This window comes from Cetorhinus maximus, unplaced genomic scaffold (genome assembly GCF_964194155.1).
Source record: "Cetorhinus maximus unplaced genomic scaffold, sCetMax3.hap1.1 HAP1_SCAFFOLD_1257, whole genome shotgun sequence".
NCBI classification, from domain to species: Eukaryota; Metazoa; Chordata; class Chondrichthyes; order Lamniformes; family Cetorhinidae; genus Cetorhinus; species Cetorhinus maximus.
Window position 1 is genome coordinate 14,404 of NW_027597199.1, and position 15,238 is coordinate 29,641.

Below are 15,238 nucleotides of genomic sequence, written 5' to 3' on the forward strand. Positions count from 1 at the left end.
TTTGGACACAGAGCAGGAAAATGAGGCACTGAACACACACCACAGAACACAAAGGTCCACACTCTCCCTCCGGCTGGGGGGAGGGAGCTGATACGGCAAGACGGAGGGTTTGAGGGACGGGGAGACGGAGGGGTTGAGGGACGGGGAGACGGAGGGCTTGAGGGACGGGGAGATGGAGGGGTTGAGGGACGGGGAGACGGAGGGTTTGAGGGACGGGGAGATGGAGGGTTTGAGGGATGGGGAGATGGAGGGTTGAGGGACGGGGAGACGGAGGGTTTGAGGGACGGGGAGATGGAGGGTTTGAGGGACGGGGAGACGGAGGGGTTGAGGGACGGGGAGACGGAGGGTTTGAGGGACGGGGAGATGGAGGGTTTGAGGGACGGGGAGATGGAGGGGTTGAGGGACGGGGAGACGGAGGGGTTGAGGGACGGGGAGACGGAGGGGTTGAGGGACGGGGAGACGGAGGGTTTGAGGGACGGGGAGACGGAGGGTTTGAGGGACGGGGAGACGGAGGGTTTGAGGGACGGGGAGACGGAGGGTTTGAGGGACGGGGAGACGGAGGGTTTGAGGGTCGGGGAGACGGAGGGGTTGAGGGACGGGGAGATGGAGGGATTGAGGGACGGGGAGATGGAGGGGTTGAGGGACAGGGAGATGGAGGGGTTGAGGGATGGGGAGATGGAGGGGTTGAGGGACGGGGAGACGGAGGGGTTGAGGGACGGGGAGATGGAGGGGTTGAGGGACGGGGAGATGGAGGGGTTGAGGGACGGGGAGATGGAGGGGTTGAGGGACGGGGAGACAGAGGGGTTAAGGGATGGGGAGATGGAGGGTTTGAGGGATGGGGAGATGGAGGGCTGAGGGACGGGGAGACGGAGGGTTTGAGGGATGGGGAGATGGAGGGGTTGAGGGACGGGGAGACGGAGGGTTTGAGGGACGGGGAGATGGAGGGTTGAGGGACGGGGAGACGGAGAGGTTGAGGGATAGGCTTTGTTGAACCAAATAGTCCTTTCTTGTTCCTAAACGCAGCTATCGAGATGTCCTGTGGACCCCATGTATATGCCTAACAACAAACCACACAGATTACAAATACATTTAGTAATATTTAATCAACAAATACTTAGCAACAAGGTTAATCAATGTTTTAAACATCACCCAGCAAGTGTGAATAGAAAGATTAAATGTTAAGATACTAGTTCAGTTACAGGATGAATGAAATCCTAATGTCAAAATTCTAAAATAGGAAGAGCTTCTTGTATTGTCAGAGAGGGAGCACAAACCACAAACTGTACCCAAGTGGACCGGACAATAGATTTCAGAGCCCCTAGGGGAGAGTAAAACAACCACAACACGGACACACAACAGAACTAAGAGGTGGGGTGAGAGGAGGTGGATAAGAGGGGAGGGTGGAGAGAGGGGGAGGGAGAGATGACGGAGAGTGCGGGGATGCAGGGCAGAGAGAGACTGAGCGGAGGCGTAAGCAGGGGTAGCAATTTGGTGGGGACATAGCGAGGCATAGGAGAGGAAACGGTTGGGAGAGCTGGGGAGGATTGGTCAGCTGGGTGAGGTCAGAGGGGTGAAAGCGGGAGTGAGAATGCATCGGAAGTGGAGGAGGCACTGGGGGAAGAGAAGGAGAGATAGGGAGACAGAGGAAAAGAAGCAGCGGGAGAGAAGAAGCAGAGACAGTGGGAAGGAAATCCAGATGAACCAGAGGTAGAGAGAGGAATGTACAGAGAGAAGATCTGCAGAGAGGGAAAACACTTGAAGAGACTAAGAGAGACACAGGAGAGTGAGATGATGAAAAAGATATAGACAGAGGGAGAGAGAGCGAGACAGAGAGAGAGTCAGAACAAATGAGAGAGAGGTAGAATAAATATACACAGAGAAAGTATTGTCAACGAATTACCCCAGGAATGTACAGGCATTATAAATGAGGATAAATTGTAAATATATGATTGGTAACAATAATACCTTATTATAAAGGCTATTATATAAAAACTGTACACTGGATCATGCCTTCATCTCGGTCACGTTTTTTAAGAATCAAAAGCATCAAACTTTAGAGGGGTTACTGAGTGACAGTGTGAGGGATCTGGATTAACATCAGTAGAGATACAGTCAGTAACACAGGGCGCTGGGGGGAGAGGGGTTACTGAGTGACAGTGTGAGGGAGCTGGGGGGAGAGGGGTTACTGAGTGACAGTGTGAGGGAGCTGGGGGGAGAGGGGTTACTGAGTGACAGTGTGAGGGAGCTGGGGGGAGAGGGGTTACTGAGTGACAGTGTGAGGGAGCTGGGGGGAGAGGGGTTACTGAGTGACCGTGTGAGGGAGCTGGATTATCATCAGTAGAGATACAGTCAGTAACACAGGGTGCTGGGGGGAGAGGGGTTACTGAGTGACAGTGAGAGGGAGCTGGATTAACATCAGTAGAGTTACAGTCAGTAACACAGGGTGCTGGGGGGAGAGGGGTTACTGAGTGACAGTGTGAGGGAACTGGATTAACATCAGTAGATTTACAGTTAGGAACACAGTGTGTAGTGAATGTTTTCCAGTTTGGTTTGAGACAAATTATTGTTTGTTTGGGTTCTGCTCAGATCATTAACTGAAGGAATCTGTCTGGTCTTTGCTGCCTGTGTGGTGGCTGACTGAGAATGAAATATATTCTCAGAGAGAATGAGTTAGAGTAAACAGTAAGTGTACCCCTCCTGTTTGAACTGTCCATCGCACACCATGCAAAGGGGTTTATTAATTTGGATCGTTAGCTCAGAAACTCCCATCCTCTCCGTGATTTTATGCACAGGGATTAGTCATAGTTCAGTTCGCAAGACTCTTCATGCTAAATCAGGAGGTCATGGGTTCAAGCCCTGCTCTATAGACAGAATCCTAGAATCTTACAACACAGGAAGAGGCCATTCAGCCCATCATGCCTGTGACAGCTCTTTGAAAGATCTATCCAAATAGTCCTATTCTCCTCTCTTTCCCCTACAGCCTTGCAAATTTCTCCTTTTCAGTATTTATCCAATTCCCTTTTGAAAGTTCCTATTGAATCTGCTTCCACCGCCCTTTCAGGCAGCGCCTTCCAGATCACAACAACTCACTGTGGAAAAAAACATTCCCCTTCATCTCTCCCTCAGTTTCTTTTCCAGATTCTCTTCACTCTGTGTCCCTCTGGTTACCGACTCTCCCGCCACTGGAAACAGTTTCTCGTTATTCACTCTGTCTAAACCCCTCATGATTTTGAACACCTCGATTAAATCTCCCCCTTAACCTTCTCTGCTCTAAGGAGAACAACCCCAGCTTATCCAGTCTCTCCACATTAACTGAAGTCCCTCATCCCTGCTCCCATCCTGGTCAATCTCCCTCCGCACCCTCTCCAAGGCCTTGACGTCCTTCCTAAAGTGTGGGACCCAGAATGGGACACAATCCTCCAGCTGGGGACTAACCAGTGATTTATAAAGGGTTTCACTATAACTTCCTTGCTTTGTGTCATCTAATCTTCTGTTAATAAAGCCAAGGATTCCCTGGGCTATTTTCAACAGCCTTTCCAGCTCATCTTGCTACCTTTGATGATTTGTGTACATTTACCCCGAGGTCTCTCTGTTTCTGCACCCCATTTCAAATTGTTCCATTTATTTGATAGTGTCTCTCCTCATTCTTCCTGCCAAAGTGTATTACTTCACACGTCTCTGCTTTGCATTTCATCTGGCATGGGTCTGCCCACCTTACTACAGGATGTGATGTCTTTCAGGTGAGATGTTACCCTGAGGCTCTCTGCTGGACCTGAGAGATTCTGTCAACATGTGAAGACACTCAGGGTTCATCTCCCCTTCCGGGTCTGGTATCCTGGCTAATATTCCAACAGCAATCAACATCACAAAACATTGTTTGTTTTTAATTTGCTCATTAGGGCTTCGCTGGCTGGCCCAGCATTTATTGCCCATCCCTAATTACCCCTTGAGAAGGTGGGGGTGAGCTGCCTTCTTGACCCGCTGCAGTCCATGTGGTGTAGGTACACCCACAGTGCTGTTAGGGAGGGAGTACCAGGATTGCTACTTGTGGGACCTTCCTGAGAGCAAATTGATGCTGAGCTTCCTACATTTTGGGACATTGTGAGGTGGCAGTTGCTAGATAAATACAAATGTTCTCTTTCTTTCACAGACTGTCATGGGGGTGTTGGGCCTCCACTAGAATCATTGCTGATCTGGTAGGACATCAGTTTATTGTCTGTTTTTCAGTGGATCAGAGTAGACAGTGAGTCGTGTGTGTGCCCAGCACTGCCGTGTGTACCAATTCAAGGAAAGAACAGTCCCAACATTGGGCACACACAGGACATGCCAGCCCATTAGCTTCTGACAACAGGAGGGTAAGGAGGTACACCAGGAGACAGCAGCTAACACTGACGCGGTGTGTGGAGGAAGCAGCTGATGGTGGGGCTGTTGGGAGGAGGGGCTCTCGTTATTTGCTCAACAACTAATCAGCAAATACCCCTCCTCACAATGTTTCCTAACAGTGCAACTCGTGTGTTCAGGAATTTCGTCTGTTTTTGTAACCCTCATTACCCGCCCACTTCCCCTTCCCCAATCTTATCTTACCACCTTGCTCCTCTGCCCTTACCCCTCCCATCCCACCTCCCAAAATATTTAGGCTGTGGCTGGGGGTAGTGGATCATTATTCTGCTCCGGGACAGCACAGCAGCGATGACAGTCAGGGTCCCCCCTCACTTTGGGGGAGCCCGGGATGGCTTTGCCTGTGTGGGGGTTCACACACCAGCATTCACCGCGTTGCCCATTCAGGGAGGTCTTACACTGTGAAAAATACAAAACAGGGGAAGAGGTCAATCTTCAGGGAGACAGAACAAAGCAACAAGCAAAGGCTATCTCTCCCGCACCACACATACACCATGCTGCTCCCTCCTGGACCTGAACTACCCTCCATCAATTCCTCCGATTAGCACCTCCCTCTACACTGTCCCCATCAAACACTCCCAGGACAGGTACAGCACGGGGTTAGATACAGAGTAAAGCTCCCTCTACACTGTCCCCATCAAACACACCCAGGACAGGTACAGCACGGGGTTAGATACAGAGTAAAGCTCCCTCTACACTGTCCCCATCAAACACTCCCAGGACAGGTACAGCACGGGGTTAGATACAGGGTAAAGCTCAGGTGTATCTACCTGTTTGAGGTTGTAGAGACCCCGCCAGTCACAGTTGGGGATGTGCAGTGAGTATAAATGTTCCAGTGGGCCTCGCTCGTCTGGTAGCCGCAGCGATGAAATTCTCTCCAAGACCTGGTCCAGCTCCATTTGGCAAGTTGTCTGTGCACAGGGGCAGGATGTCATGGTCCAGAGTGAAGACAAGACAAGGGACAAGATCAGAAACAGTTTCAAATGTCTGAGCTGCCACACAGAGTCCAACAACTTTCATCAAATCAAAACAGAAACTAAGGAGGGACCCAGTAAGCCAGGCAGTGTCTGTGGAGGGAGGTGCAGGGTTCACTTTCGAGATGGATATGGCTCTTTTTCAGATTCACATTTGGCCAGAAAGGTTAATGGTGTTTCTCTCTCCAGACGTTGCCAGACCTGCTGGATGTTCCCCAGCATTTTCTGTTTTTATTTCAGATTTCCAGCATCTGCAGGATTCTGCTTTAACTTTGATAAAATGTGGGCTAGGCTGGATCATTCGCTCTAATTCTGCACATTAAATTGTCGGAAGAGGCCTCGGAGAGGGTGCGGAGGAGATTGACCAGGATGGGAGCAGGGATGAGGGGCTTCAGTTAATGTGGAGAGACTGGAGAAGCTGGGATTGTTCTCCTTAGCGCAGAGAAGGTTAAGGGGGAGATTTAATCGAGGTGTTCAAAATCATGAGGGGTTTCGATAGAAACTGTTTCCAGTGGCAGGGGTGTTAACCAGAGGGACACAGAGTGAAGGTCAAAGAACAGAATAGACATGAGAAATGTTTTTTCCACAGTGAGTTGTTGTGATCTGGAAGGCGCTGCCTGAAAGGGCGGTGGAAGCAGATTCAATAATAACTTCCAAAAGGGAACTGGATAAAGAGTTGACGGGGAAATTTTTCCTGGCTGAGGGGAAAGTGTGGAATGGGACTGATCAGATGGATCTTTCAAAGGCCTAGTATGGATATGATAGGCTGAATGGCCTCACTATGTGCTGTAAGCTCCTGTGATTCTAAGAATCTAGCTGCATGTAGGAGAAACCCCAGTATTTAATTCGCTTTCTGAAATAACACCAGCAAAGATTGCAATTTTATATATAATAATAATAATACCCCTTATTCTGCATCAGGTCAGTAACGCACAGCAACTCAAAAGATTAATCAGAGCTGACCAGGTTTTAGAGAGCAAGATTCAGACAAACACAGAGAGATAGGTGCGTGAGTGAATGAAAAATAAATGGAGAGATGTACAGCGAGAGTGTGAGGGTGACACAGAGCTAGAGAGAGAGAGAGAGAGCAGCAGAGAGAGAACAATACAGAGGAATAGCGACAGAGAGAGAGAGAGAGAGACATAGAAAGACAGAGCGAGACAGTGAGGGACAGGGAGAGACAGAGAGAGAGACAGACAGACACAGGCAGAGAGAGAGAGACAGAGACACACAGACAGGGACAAAGACAGGGGGGCAGAGAAATCATGGAAAGTCCAAGTCAAGGATTAAAATAACAGTACTGGGAGGGGCGATTGGGTAAAGCAGGAGACAGAGGGAGAGAAGAGAGAAATGGTGAGGGGTTGGAGCCAAGCAGTGTGGCAGACTCCAAACACACACGGTAAAGGTAACAGGTGAATAAGAATGTGGAAGTGTGGGACTGGCAGCAGCTGGAGACTGCAGCCTGGGGATTGCTGATGGAGTGTGAGCTCCCTCTGGTGATCAGCCTGGGGATTGCTGATGGAGTGTGAGCTCCCTCTGGTGATCAGCCTGGGGATTGCTGATGGAGTGTGAGCTCCCTCTGGTGATCAGACTGGGGATTGCTGATGGAGTGTGAGTTCCCTCTGGTGATCAGACTGGGGATTGCTGATGGAGTGTGAGCTCCCTCTGGTGATCAGACTGGGGATTGCTGATGGAGTGTGAGCTCCCTCTGGTGATCAGACTCACTCAGCTACTGGAAAAAAGGGCAAGTGGAATAAACAAACTGCAGCCAAGTGTCTGCCTGGAAGGAGAGTTAGAGCTCGTGACGAAATCTCTGTGTGTTCAGTGGTTTACCAGCTGGGGCCATGGTCTCCTGGGTTCCTCGTTCCCTTTGCTGCCTCGATCCATCGATCGCCACTGTGCATTGTTACGCTCGCGAAGCACTGCTGTTGTCTTCGAGCCCACTCTGATTGGCTTCCGACCCACGACACTGACGTTCGGGTAATTTAAGTGATTGTCAGTGAGTTCTGTATTCATTCGCTCATCGTGGTTCTCTCCACCTTCCATTTGCAGAAAGAAAGCAAAAAAAAAAGACATTTTGTGGGGGTAACCAGTGAGAAAAGACTAGACTCTCGGACACACTGAGAAACAGGGAACTCTCCAAAAAGAATTAACTTGCATTTCTATAGCACCTTTCACCACCTCAGACTATTCCAAAATGTGTTAGAGCTAATGGAGTGTTTTTTTGAAGTGTAGCCATTGTTGTAATGTAGGGGATATATAGTCCTCTGCAGCTGTGACCAGGAGCTCTGAAGAATGTGTTGCCAGCCCAATGCCAGGGTTAAGGACATCTCCTCATGGCTGGAGAGACCTGGAGTGGGAAGGGGAGGGTCCAGTTGTTCTGGTCCACGTGGGAACCATGGATCTAGGTAGAGCCAGGAATGGTATTCTGCTGAGGGAGTTTGAGGGGTTAAGGTCGAAATTAAAACACCAAAACTCTATAGTAACAATCACTGAACTGTTCACCAAGCCATAGAATCAGATCAAGCAGATTAGAGAATTACACGTGTGGCTCAAAGAGGGGTGCAGGAGGAAGGGGTTTGGATTCGTGCGGTATTGTCACCGGTACTCAGGAATGAGAGAGCTGCTCTACTGGAATGGGCTTCACTTGAACTGGAGTAAAACAGAAAGTGCCAGAAAAACTCAGCAGGTCTGACAGGGTCTGTGGAGAGAGAAACACTGTTAATGTTTTGAGTCTGTTCTGATGAAGAGTCATATAAGCTCAAAACATTAACTTTGTTTTTCCCTCTCCACAGACCCTGTCAGACTGGTGAGTTTTTCCAGCATTTTCTGTTTTTATTTCAGATTTCCAGCATCCGCAGTATTTTGCTTTTATTCACTTAACCTGGGTCCTGGTGAATTGTATAAACTGGAGCTGTGGACAGGATTTTAAACTAAAAAGGGGAAGGGGTTAGGGAAGGAAGAGTTAGAAATCCAAAGAGAAAAGTCAAGGCAGTGGTGTCGCAATTTGGCTAAGGACAATTATTTTTAAGGCGGAGGTAGATAGATTCTTGTTAGGCAAGGAAATCAAAGGTTATCGGGGGTAGATGGGAATGTGGAAATCGAAACACAGACAGATCAGCCATGATCTTAGTGAATGGTGCAGCAGGCTCGAGGGGCCGAGTGGCCTCGTCCTGTTCCGAATATGTTTATAAATAGAGTGGGGCAGGAAGGGATAGAGTGTTTAACAGTAATAGTCCAAATAAGGTCCAATGAATAAGGTGCATGCAAATAATGGTAGTAAAAACTAATAACAGTTGTTTATCTGAATGCACAGAGCATCTGCAGTAAGATAGAACTAGAGACACAAATAGAGACAAATGGTTTCAATCTATTTGCCATTACAAGGACTTGGTTGTAAGGTGGCTTTGGTTAGGAAATAAATATTCCAGAGTACATGGCATTTCAGAAAGACAGACGGAAATGGCAAAGGAGGAGGGGTAGCCCTGATAGTAAAGGATGTCATAAGGACATGAGTGAGAAAGGATCTGGCCTCAGAAGATCATGAAGTAGAATCAGTATAGGTGGAGATTAGGAATAGCGAGAGTCAGAAAACACTGGTGAGAGGGGTTCATAGGCCCCCAAACAGTAGTTATACTGTTGGTCAGAGCATGAAACAAGAAATTATTGAAGCCTGTAACATAGGCAATGTAATAATTATGGGATAACTTTAATCTTCATATAGACTGGGACAATTAAATTGACAAGAGTGTTCTAAAAGATGAGTTTGTGGAATGTTTTTGTGACAGTTTCCTGCAGCAATACATTTTGGAATCAACCCGGGATGAAGTTATCTTAGATCTATTATGTGTAATGAAGCAGAGTTATCTAATAATGTTGTAGTAAAAGATCCACTGAGAAATAGTGATCATAATACCACTGAATTCCATACTCCAGTTCCAAACAAAAACCTTAAACTTCAACAAAGCCAATTACATGGGTATGAGGGGAGAAGCTAAGGCTGATGGGGTAAATAGACTAAAAGCTATGGCAGTAAATAGACTGGGAGAAACATTTAAAGAGACAATTAAAAACGCTCAACAGAAATATATTCTACTGAAGATCAAAAGTTCAGTGAGAAAGATCCACCTGCGGCTCACTCAGGAGTTTAAGGTCAGTATTAGGTTGAAAGGAGAGGTGCCCAATGTTGCACATAGTTAGTCTGAGGATTGAGAGTGTTTCAGAAACCAGCAAAGGGTCACTAAAAATAGAGGAAAAATAGAATTTGAGGGTAAACTAGACAGGAACATTAAAAACAGATACAAGCATATAAAAGGGAAGAGAGTAGCTAAAGTAAATGTTGGTCCCTGAGAGATAGAGACAGGAGAAATTGTCATGGGGATTGAGGAATTGGCAGGGGCATTGAACAAATATTTTGTGTCTGTCTTCACAGCTGAAGACACAAGTTCCATACCAGAGATAGACAGTAACATAGGGGCTAAAAAGAGTGAGGAACTTAACGTAATTAAAATCAGCAGAGAAAAAGTACTGGAGAAACTTAAGAGAATAGATGCCTTACAGACGAGGGTTCTAAGAGAGACAGCTGTAGATATAGTGATGTACTTACTGTGTCTTTCTAAAATTAACAATATTCTAGAACAATTCCTGCAGATTGGAAGTTGGCAAATGTAACACCGATTTTCAAGAAAGGAGGGAGATAGAAAATAGGGAACTTCAGGCCAGTTAGCCTGACACCAGTCATTGGGAAAGTGCTGGAATCTATACTTAAGGAAGTCTTAACAATACAGTTAGAAATCATATTATGAATAGAACAAGTCAACATGGTTTTACCAAACTGAAATTGTATTTGAAAAAATTTTCAGAGTTTTTTGAGGATGCAACTAGTAGGGAGGGAGGTCTGGTGGTTCAGGGGTAGTGGCCCCACCTCTGCACCAGAAGCTCCGGGTTCAAGTCCGACTTCAGCACTTAATGACCACAGAAGGTGCCTTCATAACACAGCCAAACAGATTGATTATCAGCCTGTAAATCCTTTCAATACGCCTGGTGCCAAGTGGTAAGAGCCAGAATTTTCCACAGTATTTTGCATAATCATGGACCAATCCAATGGTCAACAATACCCTCTTAGCATTTGGAGGAGAACTATATGGTGGATAAGGCGGAACCAGTAGATATAGTATACCTAGATTTCCAAAAGGCATTCGATAAGGTGTTACACAAAAGGTTGTGCTTTTATACATTCACGGGATGTTGGCTTCGCTGGCTGGTCCAGCATTTATTGCCCATCCCTAGTTTCCCTTGAGAAGGTGGTGGTGAGCTGCTTTCTTGAACCGCTGCAGTCCATGTGGTGTAGGTACACCCACAGTGCTGTTAGGGAGGGAGTTCCAGGATTTTGACCCAGTGACAGTGAAGGAACGACGATATATTTCCAAATCAGGATGGTGAGTGACTTGGAGGGGAACTTCCAGGTGGTGGTGTTCCCATCTATCTGCTGCCCTTGTCCTTCTAGATGGTAGCAGTCATGGGTTTGGAAGGTGCTGTCGAAGGAGCCTTGGTGAATTCCTGCAGTGCGTCTTGTAGATGGTACACACACTGCTGCTACTGTGCGTCGGTGGTGGAGGGAGTGAATGTTTGTGGATTTGGTGCCAATCAAATGGGCTGCTTTGTCCTGGATGGTGTCAAGCTTCTTGAGTGTTGTAGGAGCTGCACTCATCCAGGCAAGTGAAGAATATTCCATCACATTCCTGACTTGTGCCTTGTAGATGGTGGACAGGCTTTGGGGAGTCAGGAGCTGAGTTACTCGTCACACAATTCACAGCCTCTTGTAGCCACAGTATTTATATTGCTAGTCCAGTTCAGTTTATGGTCAATGGTAACCCCCAGGATGTTGATAGGGGGGGATTCAGCGATGGTTATGCCATTGAACATCATGGGGCGATGGTTGGATTCTCTCTTGTTGGAGATGATCATTGCCCGACACTTGTGTGGCATGAATGTTACTTGCCACTTGTCAGCCCAAGCCTGGATATTGTCCAGGTCTTGCTGCATTTGGACATGGACTGCTTCAGTATCTGAGGAGTTGCGAATGGTGCTGAACATTGTGCAATCATCAGCGAACATCCCCACTTCTGACCTTATGATGGAAGGAAGGTCATTGATGAGGCAGCTGAAGATGGTTGGGCCTAGGACAAAATCCTGAGGAACTCGTGCCTCTATTCATGATTTCTCTCATGTCCGATGTCATATCAACAATTTCCAGTTCCCCGGCCCCAACCGCCTCCTCTTCACCATGGACGTCCAATCCCTCTACACCTCCATCCCCCACCAGGATGGTCTGATGGCCCTTAGCTTCTTCCTCGAACAGAGGCCCGAACAATCCCCATCCACCACTACTCTCCTCCGTCTGGCTGAACTTGTTCTCACACTGAACAATTTCTCCTTTAACTCCTCTCACTTCCTCCAAATAAAAGGTGTGGCTATGGGTACCCGCATGGGCCCCAGTTATGCCTGTCTCTTTATGGGGTATGTGGAACATTCCTTGTTCCAGTCCTACTCCGGCCCCCTCCCACAACTCTTTCTCCGGTACATCAATGATTACTTCGGTGCTGCTTCATGCTCTCGTCTGGACCTGGAAAAATTTATTAATTTTGCTTCCAATCTCCACACTCCATCATTTTCACATGGTCCATCTCTGACACTTCCCTTCCCTTCCTTGTCCTATGATGAGTGGTTGAGGAAATTGGGTTTATTTCTGAGGTTTAGGATAATGAGAGCGACCTCATTGAAAGGTATGAGATTTGGAAAGGGTCTGATCGGGTAGACGCTGAGATTGTTTCCACTGGGCAGTGAATCGAGAACACGGGGGCTCAGTCTCAGGATAAGGAGCCGATCATTTAGGACTGAGATGGGGAGAAATTACTTCACTCAAAGGGTTGTGAACCTTTAGAATTCTCTACCCCATACAGGAAGCAGGCAGAACAGTGGAGTTCAGATTCTAAGGTTTAAACAAATACAACAGCAAAATTGTGCATAACAAGATCCCACAAACAGCAATGAAATTAATGAGGTTACTTCAGGGATAAAAATTGTCCAGATAACTGAACAGCAATTCCCCACGCTTCACTCAGTTGTGTCAGGACTATTTCATTTCCAGCTGAGGAGGAAGACAGGGCCTTGATTCAAAACCTCACCTGGTAGGCAGCCCCCCTGGCAGTGCAGCTCTCCCTCAGCACTGACCCTCCGACAGTGCGGCACTCCCTCAGTACTGACCCTCTGACAGTGCAGCACTCCCTCGGTACTGACCCTCTGACAGTGCAGCACTCCCTCAGTACTGACCCTCTGACGGTGCAGCACTCCCTCAGTACTGACCCTCTGACAGTGCAGCACTCCCCCAGTACTGACCCTCCGACAGTGCAGCACTCCCTCAGTACTGACCCTCTGACAGTGCAGCACTCCCTCAGTACTGACCCTCTGACAGTGCAGCACTCACTTATTGTTGACACTAGCACCTACCCGACTATGTGGAAAATTACCCAGGTATGTCCTGTACACAAAAAGCAGGACAAATCCAACCCGGTCAATTACTGCCTCACCAGTCTACTCTCCATCATCAGTAAAGTGATGGAAGGGGTCATCAACAGTGCTATCAAGCGGCACTTGCTTAGCAATAACCTGCTCACTGACACCCAGTTTGAGTTCTGCCAGGGCCACTCAGCTCCTGACCTTATTACAGCCTTGGTTCAAACATGGACAAAACAGCTGAACTCCTGAGGTGAGGTGAGAGTGACTGCCCTTGGCATCAAGGCAGCATTTGACCGAGTGTGGCATCAAGGAGCCCGAGCAAAACTGGAGTCAATGGGAATCAGGGGGAAAACTCTTCGCTTGTTGGAGTCATACCTAGCACAAAGGAAGATGGTTGTGGTTGTTGAAGGTCAATCATTTCAGCTCCAGGATATCACCGCAGGAGTTCCTCAGGGTAGTGTCCTCGGCCCAACCATCTTCAGCTGCTTCATCAATGACCTTCCTTACATCATAAGGTCAGAAGTGGGGATGTTCACTGATGATTGCACAATGTTCAGCACCATTCACGACTCCTCAGATACTGAAGCAGTCCATGTCCAAATGCAGCAAGACCTGGACAATATCCAGGCTTGGGCTGACAAGTGGCAAGTAACATTTGTGCCACACAAGTGTCAGGCAATGACCATCTCCAACAAGAGAGAATCTAACCATTGCCCCTTGACATTCAATGGCATTACCATCACTGAATCCCCCACTATTAGCATCTTGGGGGTTACCATTGACCAGAAACAAAACTGGACCAGCCATATAAATACACCAGCCAGGACAAGCAGCCCGCTTGATTGGCACCACATCCACAAACATTCACTCCCTCCATCACCGACGCACAATAGCAGCAGTGTGTGTACCACCTACAAGATGCACTGCAGGAATTCAACAAGGCTCCTTCGACAGCACCTTCCAAACCCATGACCACTACCATCTAGGAGGACAAGGGCAGCAGATAGGTGGGAACACCACCACCTCGAAGTTCCCCTCCAAGTCACTCACCATCCTGACTTGGAAATATATCACCGTTCCTTCACTGTCACTGGGTCAAAATCCTGGAACTCCCTCCCTAACAGCACTGTGGATGTACCTACACCACATGGACTGCAGCGGTTCAAGAAGGCAGCTCACCACCAGCTTCTCAAGGGCAGTTAGGGATGGGCAATAAATGCTGGGCCAGCCAGCGAAGCCCACATCCAGTGATGCATTCTTTCTTACAATGATGGTGAGATCATCCATCAATTTCACCCTAAATCCCTCAACAACACCTAAAGCAGTGAGAGACAGTGTGTGTGGAACTGTACCCCAGTGAGAGTAAGTGTTTGGAACTGGACTCTAATGAGGGGGAACCACTGACAGAAATAAAAACAAGGAATGTTTTTGAGTCATCAGTCATGCTAACAATTTCTGCAAAAAGTCTGAAACATGAACTTGAAAACAAAACAGTCGAGAACAGTTTGAACATTCACTCATTTTTCAAACAAGACATTAGTCTGAGGCCCTCTCTGCTCCCTTGGCAGATGGATAAGATTCTATGGCCGTATTTTGAACAAGAGCAGACATGTTATCCCCAATGTCCTGGCCTTATAATTATCCCCAATCAATACCACAGGAATGGATTCGCTGATCCATCTCACAGCTGTGCCTGTGGGATCTTGCTCTGCACAATTGGCTGCCCAGTCTCCTAGGTTACCACAATGAGCTCACTTCCAGAAGTATTTCACTCAGTGTAATGCACTTTGAGACATCACGTGATCATAACAGGCGCTACTTAAATGCACATTCTTTCTTTTGCGTTCCTGGTCCTGAGTGGACACGTTCAAGTTCTTCAGCCATGAATAATGTTCAGATAACGTCCAACATACATTCCGTGTATTGCTGGCTGCTGGGAGAGTGCTGTTGCTTTTTAAATCTGTTATGTCTGTCTTTTTCAACAGAGAGGCAGAGAGCGTTCGGATGGGAATTCCAGAGCTCGGGGCCCCCAGGCAGCTGAAGGCCGGGCTGCCGATGGTGGAGCGATGGGAATCAAGGGTGTGCAGGGGGCTTGAATTGGAGGAGTGCGGTGATTGAAGGGTTGAGGGGCTGGAGGACATTGCAGAGATAGGGGGCGGGGGGGGGTAGTGAGGCCAGGCAGGGATGTGTACATTTTAAAACTTTACACAGAGGCATCTCAGAGACAGCAGGAGGCTTTGATATTCTCAGGCAGGGTTACAGCCTGGCTGCCTGAAAATCTGACTTGCTCCAGGCTCCCTCTGTCTACTCACTCCGTCTGTCTGTCTATCCCTTTGTCTCTCTCATTC

At 47.9% G+C, this 15,238-nt stretch overlaps 1 protein-coding gene across 1 annotated transcript; it reads right to left on the minus strand.

Moving 5' to 3' along the window:
• Positions 1 to 1,084: 1,084 nt before the first annotated feature.
• On the minus strand, positions 1,085 to 7,407 carry LOC144675987 (insulin-like growth factor-binding protein 2). Its single transcript, XM_078536501.1, has 3 exons — positions 7,206 to 7,407; positions 5,169 to 5,309; positions 1,085 to 4,797 (listed from the first exon to the last, which is right to left on the minus strand). Exons 1-3 carry the CDS (start codon positions 7,386 to 7,388, stop codon positions 4,633 to 4,635), a joined length of 489 nt encoding a protein of 162 aa, XP_078392627.1. The 5' UTR covers positions 7,389 to 7,407; the 3' UTR covers positions 1,085 to 4,632.
• Between the last annotated feature and the right edge of the window lie 7,831 nt (positions 7,408 to 15,238).

Bases quoted from the DNA above. Each gene is read 5' to 3' on its own strand.
- LOC144675987 (XM_078536501.1), bottom strand. From the start codon at position 7,388: ATGAATACAGAACTCACTGACAATCACTTAAATTACCCGAACGTCAGT. The intron at 5,310-7,205 runs GTAAACCACTGA...CCCTGTGCACAG, and splicing joins GGAGACCATGGCCCCAGCTG to ACAACTTGCCAAATGGAGCT. The intron at 4,798-5,168 runs GTAGATACACCT...TATTTTTCACAG, and splicing joins GTCTCTACAACCTCAAACAG to TGTAAGACCTCCCTGAATGG.